General features: G+C 36.4%; 1 protein-coding gene across 11 annotated transcripts in view; it reads right to left on the bottom strand.

Annotated features, from left to right (window-relative positions):
• Positions 1 to 21,928, bottom strand: part of STRBP (spermatid perinuclear RNA binding protein) — a 137,140-nt gene that overhangs the window by 33,949 nt on the left and 81,263 nt on the right. For 9 of the 11 annotated variants that reach the window (XR_009541501.1, XR_009541499.1, XR_009541500.1 and 6 more), the window contains exons 3-8: positions 19,498 to 19,718; positions 14,455 to 14,620; positions 10,021 to 10,165; positions 2,336 to 2,427; positions 1,704 to 1,799; positions 459 to 570 (exon numbers count right to left, since the gene is read on the bottom strand). Coding sequence is in view for 8 of the 11 variants with exons in the window: in XM_060154391.1 (XP_060010374.1) it covers positions 459 to 570; positions 1,704 to 1,799; positions 2,336 to 2,427; positions 10,021 to 10,165; positions 14,455 to 14,620; positions 19,498 to 19,718 (832 nt within the window). In the remaining 3 variants the exon portion in view is untranslated. The remainder of the gene's footprint in view (positions 1 to 458; positions 571 to 1,703; positions 1,800 to 2,335; positions 2,428 to 10,020; positions 10,166 to 14,454; positions 14,621 to 19,497; positions 19,719 to 21,928) is intronic. The other 2 variants (XM_060154394.1, XM_060154396.1) reach the window with 2 other exon arrangements.

Raw genomic sequence — 21,928 nt, 5'->3', positions numbered from 1 at the left:
CACTTGTATATCTAAGGTCGAAATTGGGTTTTAACTCTGAGAATTTAGAAATGGCATGATGAATCATCCCAAATCTTTAAAGGGATTACATATGGAAAATAAGACCAAATTTAATTTTTCCAAATTAATCACCAGATTGCAAACAGAATGAACTTCATACATTTTAACTCAACATAAACATTTTCAAATTCAAAGCTCTAGGTGAAGCAAATTCATAGCAGACACAATATCTTATTAGTACCTTTTATGTTAGTACATATGGAACATAAATTACAATTATTGAGAGAGAGTTTTATGGCACTTCTCCAACATTCAAGCATTCTAGTTGCTAAAATTCCAAGCAAAACAACTCCTACACATCATTTCCCTGGGCAGAGGACAAACTTAGCACATAATAGAAAACTAAACTAAAATGAAATTTTTCTGATTCTTCTGCCTCCACAGTTTGAAACCCTTACCAGGAAGTAGAATTCCAGATGCCAAACACTCCATTACTCGTCTCAAGGCCTCCCCAGCGCCCAAAGGTCTATTACAAGTACCTATAGACTTTTCACATATAAGCTCTAGTGGCTAGAAGATATTAAATTACAAATTAGTACATGCACCAAGTGTTAAAAGGATTCCAGTTAAATGTGAGCTGACATTTCTATCTACAATGGAGGCCAAAAAGGTTAAAGTCCATTTAACATTTAGGGCCCAATTAACTTTTCCCACTTGATTATCAACTTTTACCCCAGCCAGAGTGTTTAAATCAACCATTTTTGAGATAATATATTCAGAAGACATTTTGTCACCAAAACTTTATTTTTATTTACCCTGAAAGGATTACTTAAGAAACTGCAGTCATCTAATTGACTTAACAAAGTTTTAACAAGCCTTCATATAGGTTAGTAATAGCCAATAAATAATCAGTGTTCAAACCCAGCCCACCTGTATCTCCCACTTAACCTAGGAAGCACTCAAACCACAGTAAGACTTCATTTCAGACATCCTGCCCCAACTATTACAACTGGAATTAAAGAAGGACCAAATCTCCATATTTAATAAACTAAAAACTCACGATGCCAATATCAAAGTAATAATTGCTAAATTAATTTAAAATGACCCTTTTATAGCTTTATTTGTTTTATAATGTTCTTTATTGGGTCTTAATTGGTTCAAGCAAAATAATTTCCAAATTAAGTAAGTTTGGCAATATACATTATAAACTACAGTTAAGTGTACTATTCACCTGACTTCAATTACTAATATGAACTTATTTTTAAGTGTCTATACTCAAAGAGAAAGAAAAAGAGGGTAAGGGAGCCTTACACTGGTATACCAGGTAATTTTTACTTTAAACGGAAGTAGCACTGAAAGAGAAATGTGCCAGTCACGCAGGCTTTCCTGGGCAGTAGGTGAAGAATAATCAACCATCAGTGCAGAGTGAAGTGCAGGAAGACACTTACTTTTAACAGGTATAGAAACTTTTTGTCAGAAAAAATAGCTCAGTCTGTATAGTATGAATATGATGAAGTAGAAAAGTTATATTCATAAAAAAGAATTCATATAAAAAGATCCATAATTTTTTTCCAGAACAAAAATAGATAATGCACACCTTAGCTAACTCAGAATATAGCCATTTTACAGTAACATATAATTTCTACAGGATTTCCTCTAACTATAGCTTCAGAATGTGCTTTTAATCATATTTAAGTACTTACCCATCCTTTTAATGGTGCCCATGTGGGGACTCTGTTGCACAAATCACGCAGAATTCGGAGGACAATTACGCATGATTTTAATCCATTTGCCCTTGCCTAAAACAAACGAAATGGTTCCAATATCCCTGTTGAAATCCACCCTTAATTTTAAGGACACTGATCACAGATAGGTTCTTTAAAATGAATACTAATTAGTTAGTCATTCATAAATTGTCAAGTAAACAAAAAAATCAAGTTCTTAAGAGTAGTAAAATTATGGTTTAGAAAGGCAGGTTTTAAAGTAAAGGAAGCATATTATTAAAGTCACTTTTATAGCCTCATGGCAACCCCATTTCCAGGCAACTCTGTCTGAACTTTTAGCTTTTCTCACCCCATGTTTGGATTTTATAAGCTATCATCTGAAATTCAGAGTACTAAGCCAAAAAGGATCATGTGATAATTAAATATCACTAACTACAGGAGAAGCTATACTGGGCACTTTACCTAAATTAAAGCATTTGCTCCTACAATAACCCTAAGAGGCAGAGAGCACCCCTGTTTTATATATTACACAGAAACCATTAAGAGGCAGGTGTTCCAAATGAAACCTGCACAAGGCTACAATAACAATAAGATAATAACAAAGAGCCAACCTGAAACCATTTGGCATGTCGAAGAGACGCCAAGGCGTTCAGGCATTTCTGCCTGTCCAATAAGTCCGGAGGATCTTTCATCGCAACCTTTTCTAATGGGAAAATGGGATAAAGAGAGACAGATACAGTTTGACCAAGGGGTTCCTGTCAAATTACCAAACGATAAAAATAAAAAGAAGAGCAGCATTTGAGTGAACTAATAAGACTCCCAGAAGATTTCAGGTTTTGGCTTTGTTGCTTTCTTTTTAAATTATGTGCACTATGATTACTTAAGTAAACAGTCAACAGAGCCATTCTGCACACAAGTCTAACAGGAGCACAAAGGCATTCGTTCAGTAAACAAATCAATGACCACTGCTACATCCAATCTGGGATCTTATTAAGCATGTATATAACACCACAGGGCACAAAATAGGTACATAGCACTTTTTCCTTTGGCAGGGGACAAAGAGTGGCAATCTGGGACCACTAGCAATAACAATTTTTCGCTATAGAAGGGATTTTAATCACTAATCAATTCTTAAGGAAAATTAGGGCTCTCTTAGGTCATCAATCTGAGATATACTAAGAATACACTGAGCATGGCAATTTTATTTTTTTACAACTGAATAAACTCATCCAATAAGATAACCATTAATAGAAACTTTACCCCACTGATGAGAACTCTGCCAGTGTTACCTTGGAGTTTTCTAATTATTTCTTTTCTAAACCAAAATTATTAAAACTACAAATATGAAAAACACTGAAATACACTTCAAGTTTTACATAGCTTTTTTTTCAAAAAGCAGCAAAAAATACTATCTAAGTACAACTATTTGACTTGCCTTAACATTTCAAAGTTGGATTAGATGGCCCAGAGCAGCAAAATTAAGAACTCAAATGTGTGATTAGTGACAAACATCCACATTCGAGAAGCTGTCACAAGATACTAAACCCACGTTTAGACAGCCAAATTCATTTCCTCTAAGCCACTAGGAAGTGGGTTTTTAAACTTTTGAAGACTTGGTGCATTACTTAAATGCATACAACATACAAATGTTTCTTGGAGAACAATTCTTTGACTAATCCAATTAAGTCATATTCACCATCCTCTTTTAAGAACTCTCTTAGCAAGTCCACCAACACTCCTTCCTGGTATAATCATGACAGTCACAAACTCAGCAGTATGTCTATGTGGGCTTTCCTTATTGGCTGCAACACGTAAAGGCTGAAGTGCTACACACTTATTTTTTGACCAGGCGAGCTCTACAGCAGATACTTGCATTGTTTCACATTAATCTCTGCCAACAAATTCAAAACACGGGGTTTCATTTCATCACCCCTTTTTACTCATTAAATGGAAAGCCTCAAAAAGAACTGTTAATATGTTTTTATTTATAAACATAAGCAAACATACTATGGGTACTTATTTCATAGGTGATCTAGTTCCTGGCCTTGCTTAATTATGTCTTTTTAATGACACAAAGCATACAACTCACTCATTTTCATGTTTATATGTGAAAATGTTTAACTGTGGTCAATACAAGCATCTGTGTAAAGCTCACGTACAAGGTAGCACAAACTACTGTAAATGAACAATTAGGATCTCTTAAAAGTTAGACATGACAAAGGTTGACTGACTGCTAAATAATGTAATCCCAAGAAAAGGTATGGACCGTGCTTATTTTTTAGGACTTCAATCTTTAAGTTAAGAGTAAAGCAAACTAAGTTTTATTCTATCATTGTATCAAGTAGGAGTATTTGGAAGCGGAGGGTCAATGGAAGAAGGGAGTGAGTCAGAGGAAGTTTGGATAGGAAAAGACAAGGCAAAACAACTCTTTGAACTTTCTGATACTTTCGTCCAGTGAACAGAGCTTGTAATTAACATCTGCTCATCACCACAGAGACATTTTTATTTAATGGCAAAAATGTTTAGACAAATTCTTTCATTCCCAAAGTCAGATTATATCCATTAATTCTTATTAAAAAATAAAAATAAAAATACTGACATCTGCTTGCTACAGACAGTCAACATTTGGAGGCAGCAGATTCTACTAAAAAGAGATGAAAGGGACAGGCAGTGAACAGAAGACTTCCACCGGATTCCTTTTTATATCACCATCACAATGGCCATGTTTCTTTTCTTCATGCTCTGACCATCAAAAAGTCAAAAGATCCAAAATGTTTCAATATTCATGAGATGGGAAACAGCAGAGGAGATGTACTCATTTATCTTATTTTATCTTCTTCAAAGTTTCTTATTTTAAAACTATATAAATTTATATGGCACTGCAGTGCTACTTATAAGCCCTGCTTGCCTATTTCCTTTATATAATTAATTACATAGTTTTTTATATTTTCATTCATTAAAAAAAATAACTTACTTAATGTGGCAATCACAGGATTGTTGCTGGAAAAACACTGCTACTTCTCAAAGAAGAACCTCAAGTTTAACATTTCTGTGTGAACTTTAACATAGATGTTTCAATTTTGCGGGGAAGCAAAGCTTTTCTGATAAAAAGGCATCTTGGAGTCTTTAACTTAGAAACAATGGAACTGTGAGCCATTTCATTTTTTCCTACAGTGACCAGTAAAACAGATAGGGGATAGCAACAAAAATGACAAAAGCAAAGAAAACAGCTTTTTTAAAAACTTCACTGCTCAGTAACCTGGTATCAGGGCATGAAGGTACATAAAACATTCGAAACAATGGAAGCACTGAAAAGAAGTCTATTATGCCTAACTTCATTTATTTGGTTAGAGGTTAGATCAGTGACCAGAAACACACCGTATGGCAGGAAATGCTGGTCAGTTTCCCTCCATCCCTTACATGCAAGCTAACTCTTTGCCCGTTCACAAAAACACTAGCCTGGAGATGGGGTGGGGAAAAGCCAGAACATGACTGTGTTAAATAGGATTTCTGTGCCTGGAACCTGGGCTCTTCAAAGGTAAAATAACCAAGCTGAGTTATCACGAAGGCCTCCTTAACATTTCAAAGTTGGAATGAAGCTGAGCTACTGAGCTGACAGCATTTCCAGGGTAGCCCGAAGATACTCATGCAGTCCCTTCTCCTAATTCCTTGAGGCTTTGCGGAGAGCAGACATTATGCTTCAAGTCACTGCCCGTGCGAAATCTCAGGCCACAATAATGTGAACAAGTAAATGTAGCACTAGGGTAAAACAGAGCACTGTTCTCCTACTTTATGGTAGAAACATCACTAGATATCACTTTTCTTCAGTGCCTCAGTAGGCAGTGAGCCACTGGAAAGATAGTGGCTACAGGTTTGCACTGGATAATGTAGGTCTAGCAGCTGGGGAAGGCAGGAAAATAAAGCCTGCAGCATTGTTATAAATCCTAGTTGTGATCTCTGGACTGGTCTGCCACCTAGCAGAACTCATGCTAGCGAACTTCTGCCAAAAAGCATCAGAAGTTCACACTGGCACAAACACGGAAAAGGGACTCTCGGGCAGCTTCTCTGTGAACCCCTGAGAATCTATCTTCATACTGAGGGCTGCGGTTTATCTTAGCCTTAGCCACAAGTGCCTCTGTAGTTTCCCTATCCACTTGGTTTCAAATTGCACTGTAAATACAATAAGCAGCTGGATTTATCAGCCTCATAGCAAATATACTTCTGGTTTAAAATCACAAGCACCAAAAGAAGCTTAGACTGTGTGATGCTCAGAATAACTAAATCAGCTAAGATGCTCCTATGATCATCCTAGATAGTAACTGGACTTAAGAGTCAGAGGAAACGGGTAAAACGTGAGACTTTCTTCATTTATACAACAGTACAATTATCTACCTCATAGAACTGTTGTGAGGGTTCAAATAAATCATATATGAGAAAGTGCTTATAACACAGTATGTTATAAAATACCTTAACAAAGCTAAATCTTCAATATATATTACTTGAATTCTGAGATGTCCACTGTTAATGCTTCTTGCATACCAGACAGTTCTATTTGATCAGATAATATGCTAGCTACAAAAATTCATTTAACAGATTTTCTTTTGATTGCCTACTAAGTATTAGGTACCACTCCAGGTGCTAGGGATAAAGGACAGAGGTAGGGAAAAAGACACCTGTCTCAATGAATCATAAACTTTATAGTAAGAGAGCTCATTATTAGCACTGCAGCAAATACAGTATACTGATTCCAATACTACACTTCAATGGCTATTTATGAGTTTAACTGTGTTTACTTTCACTTCTTCAGACCTATCATGTACATATTATTCTCACTGTGAACTCAAGGCACTTTGAGTAGATGAGTTTGTGCTGTGACATTTTTTAGTAAGCTGAGTAACTACTACTATTTACTAAGCAATCGCTTTGTGCTGGGTATCGTACAGGTTACATTACATAAATTCTCTCATGTAACAACTTTCTAAAGTATTCATTACCCACATTTTAAAATAAAGAAACCTGTCCAAGGTCACAGAGTAATAGTTAATGGAGTTAAGAATCAAACACTTGGCTGCCAGGCACCAAGGTCTGTGCTTTTTCTCCTGTGCCTTCTTTAGCAGGAAGCATGTAGTTATGGGGAATGGTTATTCTACAGGGCCTTCAAGTAAAGGGTTAGAATATGGAAAAAAGACTGGCGGCACAGGAGAACTCTTACCTGTGAAACGTTAAACCACACCAAAGAGATTCACTATGTACTCTGGCCACTGAAAATCTAAACAGTGATTTGAAACGAGTAGTTAGATAGATCCACTTCTGCAGAGACAACCCTGAGGAGGTAAGTGTGATGCTCTTCACCTGCCCCAGTCCTCCAGTTCTGCCTGCTCTCGGACATTTTTTCCCTTTTTTGATTTTACCCAAATATGTGGCAAGTGAAGAGAGGGAAGAGAAAGACATAAGGTATGTATTGTGAACAGCCTGTTTGTTTTGTGGGAGGGGAGAAATTGAAATTCTATAGGAAAATGTCTCCCAAAAAGTTACAATGCCTATTTTTTTAAACTGAGAAAGAAAATGAACGCAGATTTTTTTAAAGAGATCTCTCTTAAACTCAGAAATCCCTGGAACCCAAATGAATCTTGTGCTTTCACCCCATGCAGCTGAAAAGAACTGCATCAAGGCAAGAGGAGCCATCTGGTGTGATAAAACAAATCCTACAGAATTGTATAGCCCAGATCTCAAATGCTTAGTTATACTGGATCCTCAAAGTTGCCCAGGAATACAAAAAACTGCTAGTGCAGATCAAAAAACCTCTTGACAGGGACTTCCCCGGTGGCGCAGTGGTTAAGAATCCGCCTGCCAATGCAGGGGACACGGGTTCGATCCCTGGTCCAGGAAAATCCCACATGCTGCGGAGCAACTAAGCCCGTGCCACAACTACTGAGCCTGCGCTCTAGAGCCCGCAAGCCACCACTACCGAATCCCGCACACCCTAGAGCTTGCACGCCGCAACTACTGAGCCTGTGTGCCGCAACTGAAGCCGTGTGCCTAGAGACTGTGCTCTGCAACAAGAGAAGCCACTGCAATGAGAAGCCCGCAATGAAGAGTATTCCCCACTTGCCACAACTAAAGAAAGCCCACGCGCAGCAACAAAAACCCAACGCAGCCAAAAATAAATTAAAAATTTAAAAAAAACAAAACTTTGACAAAGTCCAAATTAGACAAAATGGGCAAATTATAAGAGATAACAAGCGAGTCAACAGGGCAGTGAGGTTAAGGAAAACGGCAAAGCAAATCTTTCTGCCATTTAAAAGGAGAGGAAGTAACGTGTAAATCATTAGATCCAAGCTGATTCTTTCATCTTACCTGATCCCACACAATTATGCTAACATCATCTAATGAGATTCATATTATAAAGAGGTCTTGGGATCCTTTAGTAACCCAAACACCTTGAATAGAGACTATAACTCTCCTACTCTCCTACAAATTCCATTCTGTAATAACTAGTCTTCTAGTAAGGGTGCAATATTCTAAGAATCTGTTTTCAGGTTCTCTGAACATAAAGTTATAAAGGCAACAGACTAAGCTTAAGGGCATCACTGAAAACTGATAAAATCCCATGTAAGTGCACAAAGCCATGGGGAAAGAAGAAGCCTGATATTCTCAATACTTTTAAAGTAATGGAAGGGATGTCTACAGCTACAAGCAAACATTATCCAGTTTTCGGCAATTTCAAATCTAGACAAATCTAGCCTTTGGCAACTTCAATCTTCTTTCATCTCTCTATACTCAAAGAATTTTTAATAATATCTATAATTATAACTATACTTAGAAATGGTTAGTTTTACACTAGAGGGTCAAGAGAACACAGCTTACCAGAATTAACAGAATTATCTTGATACTTCAGAAATCATTTTATAGTTCTACAGTTAATGGTGAACTGTAAAGCTGTTAAAGAAATTAAGCCATTTAAGATTGGTTCTTCAGAGGTGTTAGAGATACTATATGCAGCCAAAAAAAAAAAGTACAGGCATAAACCTAATTATAGATAGGATGCATTTTAATTTTAAGCTATGACTCATAAATGTGTCTAGTTTATATCCGTCGGGTATGGTATAGCTGATTTTAGTTACCCCAGAAGACTTTTTACAAAAGGAGTCTATCACTTTTACTTTAAGAAATCCTGAGTCATGTCTGCCAAAACTCGAAATTCTAACATCTCTGGTAAATGTGTCTTTTTCTTCCTTTATCATCAACTTGAAATAAATTAAGACACTAACCAATACTTCTTGCTGCACTGGTATTTCAGGTAGGGGAGTAAGCAATGGAACCTGCTGAATGTCTAGTGATGAAAAAACAGCAACAGGGAGTCCCCCCCACCCCACGTTGGTCCAGTTAAGCCACATTGCCTCTAAATTGTCATGATAGGGAGGGGCCAGTTGGTCAAAGGTCTGACACAGGGGAAATATCACATGGCAAGTTTCTAGTGACAGGACTGAGAGGCAGTAACAAGCTAATGTGAAAGGATAAAAATATCAAAAAAGAAACCCAGCTCCATCATTACTTCTCAAAACTGAAGAGATTTATCACTCTTTTGTACGATGGCATTGCCATGCAGAAATTCTTTTCAACTTCAGAAGAAAGTTAGTTTAAAGCATGATTCCCACACATATAAAATTTTAAATGTTAACAGGATCACAAACCTCCTAGAAAAGAAATTTACTAAAGATTATTTATTAAAAAAAAATCAGTCCCCCAATTTGTATCTCTTACATTATAAAACATTTACACTTAGGCAATCAGATAAAGCATAATTCTTAAGAGGTTATATAGTTATTAGAAGTCAAGAGAGATGTGCAAATGAGTAACTTGACACAATAAGCGAGTAAATTTGAAAATAATACTGTTTTGAACCACATTTAAGCCTAAAATCAGACCTAATAACCAAGCCACACAGAATAGGTTGGCTGATACCAATAACACTGCAATACTAGACAAAGTAAAACAGAACACCAAAACAGTATAAAAATTAAAGTGGATTTAAGACCAACATGATAAGCACAGGTTTTTGAATTAATTAACGTATCTTATATTTCCAATATAAACATTTTTGTAAAATACAGTGATTGTGTAAATAAAGCTGCTTAAAATACTATAAGTGGCGTAAAACAAATGAAGACAGGTATTTCTTAAATCCATAAAACAATTAACATAGCATTCAAGAGAGTGCTTATGTGAACAAAACAAATATATATTTATATATATACATCTATCTATATATATATATATATATACACATGTGTACCTCCGTCCTTCTTCTCCAATTCGTCCCTAATTAGAGGGGAAGTAAGTATCACCTTCAAAGTTAGCGTGGGTTCTTTTGTATTCCGAATTATAATAGATGCCTCATCTACACATTGTTCCACTTGATATTTCTCTTCTGTGAGTTTCTGAAAGTCACAGAGATTTCAAAAATACCCAATTAATTAAAATTTCAAAAAATGAATGATTGCCCCTTAAGTTTTTAAATGTTATTAACGATTAGTATTACTGTGCTAAAAGAGCAAATAGTCTTTAACTAGTTCTTTAGTGTAGAGGTAACATTTTTCTCTCCTCCCAACTTACCAGCAAATCCTTTCTCCATCCCTCAAATAGCAACCACAATGTCAATCATCTATACAATTATTAAACAACATTTAAAACCATTCTTTCTAATATTTGAAAATGAAAGTTACCAAAAGCATCATTATATGAGAAAAGGTAAATTATTGTTCTTGAAATTATTACAGAGGACAAGTATAGAATAATAAACTCCCAGTTTAGAGAGCATTCCCAGCAGTTTATTATTCTATAATTGTTCCTCTGTACGGTCCGTGGCCTGTTAAGAACCAGGCTGTACAGCAGGAGGTAAGTGGCGGGCAAGCAAGGGAAGCTTCATCTGCTCCCCCCCATCGCTCATATTACTGCCTAAACCATTGCCCCCCATGCACCCCCATGGAAAAACTGTCTTCCACAAAACCGGTCCCTGGTGCCAAAAAGGTTGGGGACCACTGCTCTAAACTGATAACTTTTTGATAGGACAGCCTAAACAGGAACTCCTACTTGCTAAGAACTTATAAGATTAGATAGGTTTTTATATAAGATTATGTAGATTTTTAAAGAAAATCAAGTAAGAATGAATAAAAAAGGATCTCTGCACAGTCACTCATCAGCAAAAAAGTTAATATAAACAAGTAACTAACTTCCTAACAACAGGTCTCAGAGATCATTCAAGTGAGACCTTCTTCAGGGCAAGTCATCTGACATCCACAGGGAAATGTACATTGCTTCTTTTAACATACAATTATACACATACAAAAAATAATCACCAATTAGAATCATATATTGTTATATTTAACGTATCATTAAAGTTAATAGTTTAATAAGTTGTGCAGGGCCATTCTTGGTGGTGAAATTTAGTATCTATTATCTGACATAAATAGCTGAACGGTAACACTCCTGGGTCTCTGCTCATCACCGAGCATTGAAGGAACTAAAAGCCATTTATATAAAACCAGCATTTTACCATTAAACATCCCAAAAAAGACAGAAAATAGAAAATTCATTACCTTAATTTTGAACAGAGGAAACCAAGGAAGGGAAAAGCCACACAGTGGCTAGAAAAACCAGAACTAGAATACAGAGAAAAAGCAGAAAACGGCTCACATTCATTTTGCCACTATAAGAGTATTAAAGATGTATCAGAGAAAAAGCAAACTAAATTTTTCAATTTAGTTTGAAATTGCAAGTAAATTTCAATGGTCCAGTGATTAAGAATCCAACTTCCAATGCAGGGGACGCGGGTTCGATCCCTGGTCGGGGAACTAAGATCCCACATACCACGGGGCAACTAAATCTGCACGCTCTAGAGCCTGCACACCACAACTAGAGAGTCCACATGCCACAACTACTGAGCCCACAGCCACTAGAGAGTCCACGTGCTGCAACTACTGAGCCCATGCGCCACAACTAGAGAGAAGCCCACGTGACACAATGAAGAGCCCGCACACCACACTAACACCCGACACAGCCAGATAGATAGATAGATAGATAAAATATTTTAAACGATAAAATTTAAAAAAATAAAAAATAGGTCTCATGTATATGTCTTAAAAAAAATTATACATGCAGATCACCATAAGACACATCCAAAGTAATAAACATATGGTATGAGTTTTGGGCTAGACTAATTCTAAGTGATTCTGGTTTTGGTCATCCTTCTCCCTTGCTCAAGGAAGTACTAAAATCACCCTAGAAAAGAGTATGTAGAGAAAAGGTAAGGTACAACCCCAATTAATTAAGCTACTTTGATAACTGAAAGTTTTGCTATAATAAGTACTCAGGAAAAAGATTTTTAATTCACAAGAAAATAAGATCATATCAGATCAGAGATTGGTTTTCCAAATAAACACCAAGAAAACAAAGGGGAGGTAGTGATTTTTAAAGGTAAAAATCACATTTAAAATGATTTTCTGAAATATTATTAGTAATAAAACTATGTCTGTGCTTATGTGTATATATGTGGGTGTATATATGTGTGTACATGTATACAATTTAATATAAAATGGGTGTACAATTACATACCCATTTTATTTGGGTACCTTTACCCAAACACCTATGGTCATGGATCTAACCATTACACAAAGCAGCCGGTTTCACTGCCGGATTACTCTATTGGCTATGGTAAATTCAAATATGTTTCTTTTTTTTTTTTTCCAGCAGTTTAAAAAAAAATTTTTTTAATACATCTTTATTGGAGTATAATTGCTTCACAATGCTGTGTTAATTTCTGTTGTTTCTTATAATGTCCACCACTGGTCTTAAGAGTTCAGGCCACCTTTACCTTTTCCAAGAAGCTCTTCAAGATCTAAAGATATTTGTGTCTTTTTTTGGCTTCTCTAGGCTAAAAAGCCCTCCTCTCTTCAACTTTGAAACAGTTTACACAGCCCACACTCTCTCCTGGGTCCCTCCCTTGAACACCTGCTAGCTCGACAAGAACATTTTAAAACTGTGGTGCCCAGAAATAAAGACCCTCACTCAGGAGAGAAAATGCAGAGTTCACACAGTTGTGATCTACACAGAGAAAGTTCTATTAATGCAACTGAAGCTCCAATCTTCTCTATCTTCAATACTCAAGAAATACGACAGATCGTCAGGATAAGAACTTCAGTTTCTTAGTGCAAATGGTTCTCAACCCTTTTTCCATCCTGACATACCTGAAAATATGACCACTCTCATAAACAGGACGCACTAAGTGGAACAGAAAAGGGGGTGAGATGGTTGGAAAAGCCTCTATGTCCAACCCTTTGATCACTGCTTTAGCATAAATCTAAGAGTAACAATGTTCACTACAATAAAAGCAGAAATAAAGATTAAATTTTAAAACAATATAAAAAATAATGGAAAAAAGATGAATTTTGTTAACATTCTGATAACAAAAAGTATAGTTATTCAGAAAACCGTTACTGAGCTTTCCATTTCTTAAAGCTTTATTGTACTCCATGTTGCTTACCACTCTCCCTCCCCAAATGATCACATAAGGATTTAAAATAATTTTTTAAAAGAAATGAATTTGACCCTTGAAAGAACAGAAACCTTTCTTCAATCAGAATTGAAAATGGAAAAGCCAAATGTTTGTTCAGTCACTTAGAAAACCTTAAGATCTAAAAATGATAAAATAAAACAGTGCTCCAGAAGTTAATACAGGAGAATGTGTCAACAAGTAACACAAATTTGAGTGTCAGGAACAGTAGATTAAAAAATCAGGAAGATGGTTTTGAAGATCAGTTGGTGAATATGAAAGAAAATGATCCAGTAACAAAGCTAATAAAAACAAATTTAGAATTCATATTACTTGGGGGGAAAAAGTCTCTTTAGAAGAAATACAAATACAGGAAACCAACAACAAAAAAAGAGAGCATTCAACAACTCAACAGTTTGACCTTGTATACTCGTATCTATTTATGTGACATGGATGTAAAGACTAACTAATATGAAATCATCAAAAAGCTATAATCTAATTATACCACAGATAACACATCTGAAATTGAAAGGTGATCACTGCTTCCCAATTAGTGATGCAACTAGCCCTTGGAGCAGGCTGGCAGAGCAGGTCCTAAGGTGACCACAGCCCCAGATGAACCGGTTGACTTCAGCCCTGAGGAGCCCTCAGCCTCCAGCAGCATCCTCCAGGAAGCATGACAACATTAAAATTGTCTAAATGCATCCCAATGTGAAAAAGGTTTGGAAACAAGGAATTAATAGCGACTTTCCATTAACAGAATGAATGAGTGAAGTTAAATTAACAGTCTTCAATTTAAAAAATTATCAGCTATGGAAGTCTCCAGTTGTCTAGGCTCTTTTTGATCTTTCAATTCTTTTCTGCATTATACCAACCTTTCTAAGAGTTTTATAATGCTGAGAGGCCTAGTCTGGAAAACATGAAGACTGTCAGCAAGACACATCTGAAAAATTTAAGACCGTACTTTAAGAGCCATCTTAATTTGGTAAATATATCCTTAATACTAATCACCAGAAGTTTGCCTTAGATGTGATGGATGAGTCACTGACCCAGAGTAGCAATTCCACTTGTCTGTACCTACCCTTTACTATTACCAATTTCTTATTAAATTTATCAAGGTCACGGCCTATTTTTACCTTTTTACAAATTCTCCTAGAGGTACAATTAAACTGTACTCACCTGAATCTGAATAGGAAGATTATCTTTGACTGTATTTAACAGGGTCTCTGTGGGTTTGTCTTTGCACATTAAAACCAGCTCCAAGTCCATATCATCTTTAATCAGCAAGCCTTTTGCAACCAGGCCAATCCTCATTACACCACATAATGTCCGACCACCTTGATCCCTAAAAATAAAAGTCTGAATGATTACTTTCACAACCTATTTCCCAAACTATAACTTCATCATCACTTGGCTTTCTGGCTAACCATATGAATTGATAAGGGAGAACATAAATCCAAATATCCAAAATTCTGCAAAAGTACATCTCAGATTTAAGGCTCATAAACTATCTACCACAAAGAATCAATAGGGAGAATATTTCAGACTACAGATCTTTCAATACTTTATTAAATCTATATTGCTTAGGAAAATCCAAAAATACTGTATCCCCTTAAATATCTTCTCAATTTTTCTAACTTCCTCCTTCTGTCTTTTAATTCAGTAATTAAAGAATTGTGAGAAACATGAACACCATGGTATACTAAGAAGGAACATCAGGGTGGAAATTAAAAGACCTGAGCTCTACTCCTAGTGGTGCCTGCTGGCTCAGTATATGTAACTGTAAAATGGCTATCCACTAGATAAGCCTTAGCTCATCCCTTCTAGCTGTAGCATTCTAGGAATCCATAAAAGTTTCTGGGGAAAGGAGAATAATGTGATAAAAGTAAAGAGCTGAGGAACCCAAAGACGATCTGCCAACACAGGCATTCCATATCCAGTGGTAGCTAAAAGAACAAACATTCAAAGAACATCAAGTCATGAATGGTGTGTAAGAATACTGTTAACATCTATCCTTGATTTTAATACCAAAAGTTTCTTATTGGTTCATTTCCCTCAATCACAAGTGAAAATGTAACTAAACTGAGCAGTCATTCAACAAGCAAGCAACTGTTTGAGTATGGAAAACATACTAAAGGAGCTCCAAACTCTCCAGCTCCTGAGGCTCACACTGCAGACTAAGTACAAAAGCTGTTTAAAACCTGCTTCAAAGGGAAGAGAAAGGTGACATCTGAGAATAAACTGAGTGCCACAGATCTCATTAAACCTTACAAAGAGAGCCCTGTATTTGAAAGACAAGGAATGCGAATCTCAGAAAAAGTGATTAATTGCTCAAGTTCACAGAGAGAGTAAAATGGCAAAGCCGAGATTCAAACTCAAGTTGGTCTGACCATAACACTCAAGTTCTTTATATAATTACAGCTGCTTCCCAATTTCAGAAAAGAGAGAGGTCAAAATTAGAGAGGTCAAGCAAGGCAACCTGCACGTGTGACTTCAGCAGAGTCGTGATTTGGTTAAATAGAAAAAAAGGTCATTCTAGCTGGAGGCAAAGAATCAGCAGAGTTGGGCCCAAGTCAGCAGAGTGGGGAATGAACTAGAGAAAGGAGAAGGGACAGAAGTAAATTGTGGCAGTGGAAACAAGACAGGAAGTTATAAATAACCCAGCCACGGCTCAGTGCCTGACACTCCTTAGAGATTCAGTAAACGTTAAATCAATGAAAAACTATAAGGGTGGTACAAGTATAGAAAGAAAGAAAAAGCATTTTGAAGGAAGTGAACCAAGTATGGAATTATTTGATATTAAGAACAGAGTCTAGGGCTTCCCTGGTGGCGCAGTGGTAGACAGTCCGCCTGCCGATGCAGGGGACACAGGTTCGTGCCCCGGTCCAGGAAGATCCCACATGCCGCAGAGCGGATGGGCCCGTGAGCCATGGCCGCTAAGCCTGTGCGTCCGGAGCCTGTGCTCCGCAACGGGAGAGGCCACAACAGTGAGAGGCCCGTGTACCGCAAAAAAAAAAAAGAACAGAGTCTCATCTTTGATTCTTTTTTCTTCTATATCCCTGTTCTTTCATCTTCTCATTCTCCCAAATCTAGTAACAGTTTTTTAATTGCCCCTCTGTAATCACCCTCAAACCCCTGCCTTCAAACTAGCTTATTTTCAGGCTCTTACTACCTCTTACCTAGACCACCTCAATAACTTCCTCTCCACTGGCCTTACTAAAACTAACCCCTACCATCTATCTCAGCTACTGTATGTACACAGTATGTTGCAACCAGAACAGTCTTCCAAAAGCACCACATGGATGGAACTCTGCCTGTTATTTTCCTGGTATTCCACTGAACACTTAGACATGAGCATATTGGGAGGCAATTGAAGAGACAGCATGACTTCCTGCTTCGAATCCCAGCTCTGCCACTTACTGTGTGACATTGGACAAATTACAAATTACTTGACTCTTTTGAGCCTGCCTTCTCATTTGTAGAAAAGAAATAATACCTTCCTCAGAGTGGTACTGAGAATGTCATTTAATTAGTGTAAGTAATGAACTTAGCCCAGAGCCTGGCATATATTAATAGCTCAATATTCCTTAAACAGTCCCTATATTTTCTCACACCTAGATCTTTGCTGAGATTTATTTCTTCTTCCACTTCCACTGCCTGACAAAACCCTACTCATCCTCTGGACCTACTGCAAACGCTACCTCCTTCATAAAGTTTTTTCTGATCCCCCGAACCAGCATATAGTCTCTCCCTGCTCTGTATTTTCACATTTTTGTCACAGATACGTGAAGTAAAGATGCTAAGAAAACTGGATCGGGAGTCCGACAGACTTGAATGTGAATCCTGACTCCACCACACACTCATTCACTGACCTTAAGCAAGTTAAAGTTTGTTAATGATTCTGAGTTCCTGTTTTTTCATAAGTAGTGGAAATCTCTTAAGTAAAATGGGGGTGGAGAAGGGGGATAACAATAATAGAGACTAGCAGGTTTGTTGTAAAATAATGTGAAAAGTAATCTGGTACAGTAATTGGCACTCAATAAATGGCAGACATTCTTAACTAGCCATTATTAGCTTGCTTATTAAATTCCATATCATAATTATGATATACTTGGTCTTATCATGTACAAGACAGCATGACTGAGCAGAGAAACTAAGTCCTAATTCAGTTCTGAATTTTAATAATGAATTTGAATATGACGTATTATAACGCAAGTGACCCAGATACAGGGAACTAATTAAAATTAAGCTAATATTCCTAAAATACAAATAGTGTAAACTTATTCAATTTATTTGACTTGTGAGTCAGCTTGTAAAGAGGTAAGGTAACAGCACACAGGTTAAAGCTGCCTACCAGTCTCTGGCAATAGGAGGTGCTTAGTAAATATAAGCTAGCTTTCCCCATCTCTATGCCCTCTGTAGTGCTTAGCATACTCCAGGAGCATAATACGTATCTATGACCAGAACACACCTCTGTTCTTGGACGCCTCTGTTCTAAGGACACGATCGTTCTGCACTCCTTGAGTTCTACCACATGGGAAGAACCATACACAAGTGCTCAACCCCGGAATGTTCCACAAACTGGAAACACTTTACAGAGACAACTGATAGCCTGCACACAGAGCACTCTATTTAAAGATCCAAACAAAGCACGGAGTATGTTATCTTTTAAAAACCTTGAAAACTCAGTGACCTGATCCAGTTAAGCAAAAGTCTACTGGAGCACTTTCCAAAGGTCTGCTCAGCCTTGACAGCAAACAGAAGATGTATTTAGAAGGCCTGAACTTCACTGAAAAATAAAACTCCACTTAGAAATAGTAAAAATAGCAAATTTTATATGTATTTTACCACAATAAAAAAAAAAGTTTTTAAAAGGGTATAAACACATTCCAACGTGCAATTTAAATATGTAATGTGGTAACTCACTGGCGGTCCAGTGGTTAGGACTCAGCATGTTCACTGCCATGGCTGGAGTTCAATCCCTGGTCCACGAACTAAGACCATGAAAACCACACAGCGTGGCCAATCAGTCAATCAATAAATAAGGAATGCATGACTATTTCACTTGCACAGGGACTGGGATTTAACTTGCACTGGGAATGGGCTAGATTACTGGATGATACTACTAATTACCAAGAACCCCCAAATTTGACAGTATCTTTTTTAAAGCCATCATATGCAAGAAAAAGTGAATTACTGCCAAGAAACTTCTAGCTGACACGTCCCTGACTAGATACAATGTATATATTACCTGTAAAAAGCTAACAAAGTCAAGAAAATACATTCTTCAGCTAAAAACTGATACTGATTTTCTTTCATCTGAAGATGGAAAGGTTACACTATCACTCAGTTAAAGATATCAATTTATTACTACCTTCCCACTATTATCTACTTATCACAGATTTAGAATTGAAAGCCTGAGAAAAAATTCTGTAACTTCTATCCTCAATTTACCAGTTGCAGCCAAAGTAATGTTCTTAATCCTATTAATACAATAGAGTCAAATGAGCTACACTTTTTGAAGTAAACCATACAATTATTCCAATCATAGTGACATTGCTCAAAACAATAACTCTAAGTTTAGCAAGGCATAAAAAGTTTCCTAGTTATCATTCAGCTTCATCTCATTAATCTCTTACTGTTGTTGCAGCACTGGGAATACTGTGCTATAATTGTTGAAGGGTCTGGCTCCCATTAGGCCTTCATTCATTCCACAAATACCCAATGAGCATTTACTATATGCAAGATACTGTACTGGATCCTGGAAATCAACAAGGCAGATACAGTCATAAAAACCTTTACAGTATATTCTCCTGCACTCTCTCTTCTACACCAGGATTTTTAAATACCTGACAAAAATGACATTCTATGATTTTCCCAGAGACCAAAAACACTACTATTTATTTCTGAATTTAGGAGGCTAAACCAACACATGAAAAAGATGACATAGCATAACCTCCAAAAAAGAGAAGTTTTTTTTTAAAAGGGCTTGGTGCTTGCTCCCTCGAAAGGCATCCTGAACAGGTCTATCTTCTTTTTCTGGTCTAATCATTATTCCTTTCTTGCTTTCCCTGCAAATTTAACTCAGAAAAATTCCACAAACATTTACTTCCTTGTTTACAGTCATATAAATGAGAGAACCCAAAGAACAGCAAATGTAACCCAGTGGGACGGGACCCTGGGCATTACAGGACAGCACCACAAATGTCAGGTCACACTCACTTGGAATAGGAGTCTACAGCCTCATCCTTCTTCACTTCTGTCTCACCCTCTGCTTTTGTGCCTTTATTTGTTTCATCCAGCCAATCCGAGACATGTTTAAGAGCACACTCAACAGTAGACACCATATTCTGAACAGCTTCAAGTTCCTCCGGAGACGGATAAATTGTTGAATGTTTCACCATAACATGGCGATCATCATTGGCAAAAGATCTAATAGATCTCTGTCAGAAGGTGAAAGGAAACTATTACTTCAATAAAAGAAATGTTACCTGAAAAGGATGACTTACAAATATATTTAAGTCAAGTCATAGCATTAATTGTCAAACTGCTGTGAAACAGTTAACACTGAGGCAATGAAAAACTGCTCAAGAAAGGAAGTAAAACCCCATCCTGCCAAACTCCACACCAGAAAATTAGAGATCTTTCATTCATATTTTGGAAGAGTTCACCCAAGTTACATTCAGTATTATGTATATGCCACATTTTAGCTCAATCTATGTGTTTTCAACACCACGTCAAAAAAGGTCATCCATATCACACATCATCTACAAGAAACAAGATACTTCCTAGCTTCGACAGAGTATCTAGAAATGCATATGGGTGACTCATGATACCCAGTCACTCCTTTCCAAACTCCTGGACACTTCTGCATCTAGAAAAATTGAGATTTTGTAACATAGTAATAACACATAATACAAAGTTACATGTGAACAAGATAGTAAAACTATGGACCACATTAGAATATTATTTATTATTTGGCATTCAAACTTTGGTGTGCAGCTTTAATTTTTTAAATAGATTAGTAGGAGATATTCCAAATTCCAGAATGGGGAAAATACATATTGTAAAAGAATTAATTTTCCAAACTAATTTACAAATGTATTCACATTCTCAATCAAAATCCCCTCAAGATAGATTTTAATACTCAACAAAAATAATTTTAAAGCTCATTTTGGGTGGGGGGAGGGAAGTCATGAGTGTATCAAGAACTATTCTACAAAGGTGGATGGGTGGTACCATTATGCTAAAATATCAAAAATGTTAAAAGCAATAATTAAAATGACACGCTGGCCCAGAAATCAGTGGAACAGATTACAGCCTAGAAACAGAATGAATTTCATGAAAATTTAATAGAGTAGATCCTTCACACTCATGAGTCACACATCCAAAAACCTTTGAATATTTCCAAATTTACAAATACCATAAAGACACTTGTACCAGTACAGAGCAAAATGAACAAGGAAAACTTGGTGAGTTTCCATAAAGCCAAAAGTATTTGACTTAAAGGGTGGCTACAGTGCCCTAACTTACATGAAATTATGTGCTAGCAGACAGTAAATATTTTGTTTTAAAGTCTTTACTGCAAAATAATATATTTGCAATGCTTTATCAGTCTTGTCTCTTTTGTTTTTGTTTGAATGTCAATGTTTTAAAATCAGATTAATTTGGACACTAGTAAATTAATACTACAGTATCATTGTCCCCTACAAAATGAAGCTATAACTAAAAAGGTAAGTAATCCTTTGAAACCCTCAATTATTACATAATAAAAGTTACTAAAATCAATCATGAAGCTTTCCTTTTTTCTAGACAAAAGCCAATCTCTGTCTAGATTTCTTTCTTGCTCTCGAAGTCCATGACCAGTTTTCCAACTGGAGAAGTCTTTTGCTACAAAGAAAAAAACTTTTTAACCACTTCATGAGATTTACTTATATATCCCAAAATAAGTTAACAAGAAAACAAAAGAGCCATGTAACAAATTGGAGATGCTAGGTTGTTCTAGGGATTATAACTTATTGATAGTTAACTTGCTCTTTAAAGAAAAAATTCCACTAATATTTTAGTTCTCGATGGTGGGGGAAAAATTGTTAACTTGAGATTTTCTCTGTCATTTAGTTTTATGATGAGTTACTAAGTTACTAAATTAAGTTACTCAGTCCTACACACTGGCCACACCTTAGGAAAATTACATACTGCTACCTAACACAAACCTTTGGCCTTTCTCTCACAAAAAACATAAGACTGCCAATGTTAAACCCAAGAATCTACTGGATGTGATAGGACAAGCATCATGAAACAGTGATGAAAGAACTGAATGAATGGTATTACCACCCCCCAAAAAAAAAGCTACCTTATTTACCCAAATAAGCTCCACATTGATTTTAAGTATTAAAAAATTAATTAGAAGAACTATGCAGAAACAAAGTTCTCTTTCAAACCTGAGATCTAAGGCAAAACTGGAAAACACCTACTGACCAATTAAACTACGTAAACACAAAATTTCTACACCAGACATCTAAAGCTACATTTAAGATGAATAAACTAGGAAAGGAATTTTCATCAACTATGGCAAGTAACACATATAAAACATTTCTTTAAGTTCGAAGAATATCAAGACTATAGTAGATAAATAAGCTGAAAAGGCAAATAA

The sequence above is a fragment of the Lagenorhynchus albirostris genome, chromosome 7 (genome assembly GCF_949774975.1).
Source record: "Lagenorhynchus albirostris chromosome 7, mLagAlb1.1, whole genome shotgun sequence".
Lineage (NCBI taxonomy): Eukaryota > Metazoa > Chordata > Mammalia > Artiodactyla > Delphinidae > Lagenorhynchus > Lagenorhynchus albirostris.
The sequence above is the reverse complement of the archived record's forward strand: the minus strand, read 5'-3'. Positions and strand labels throughout refer to the sequence as shown.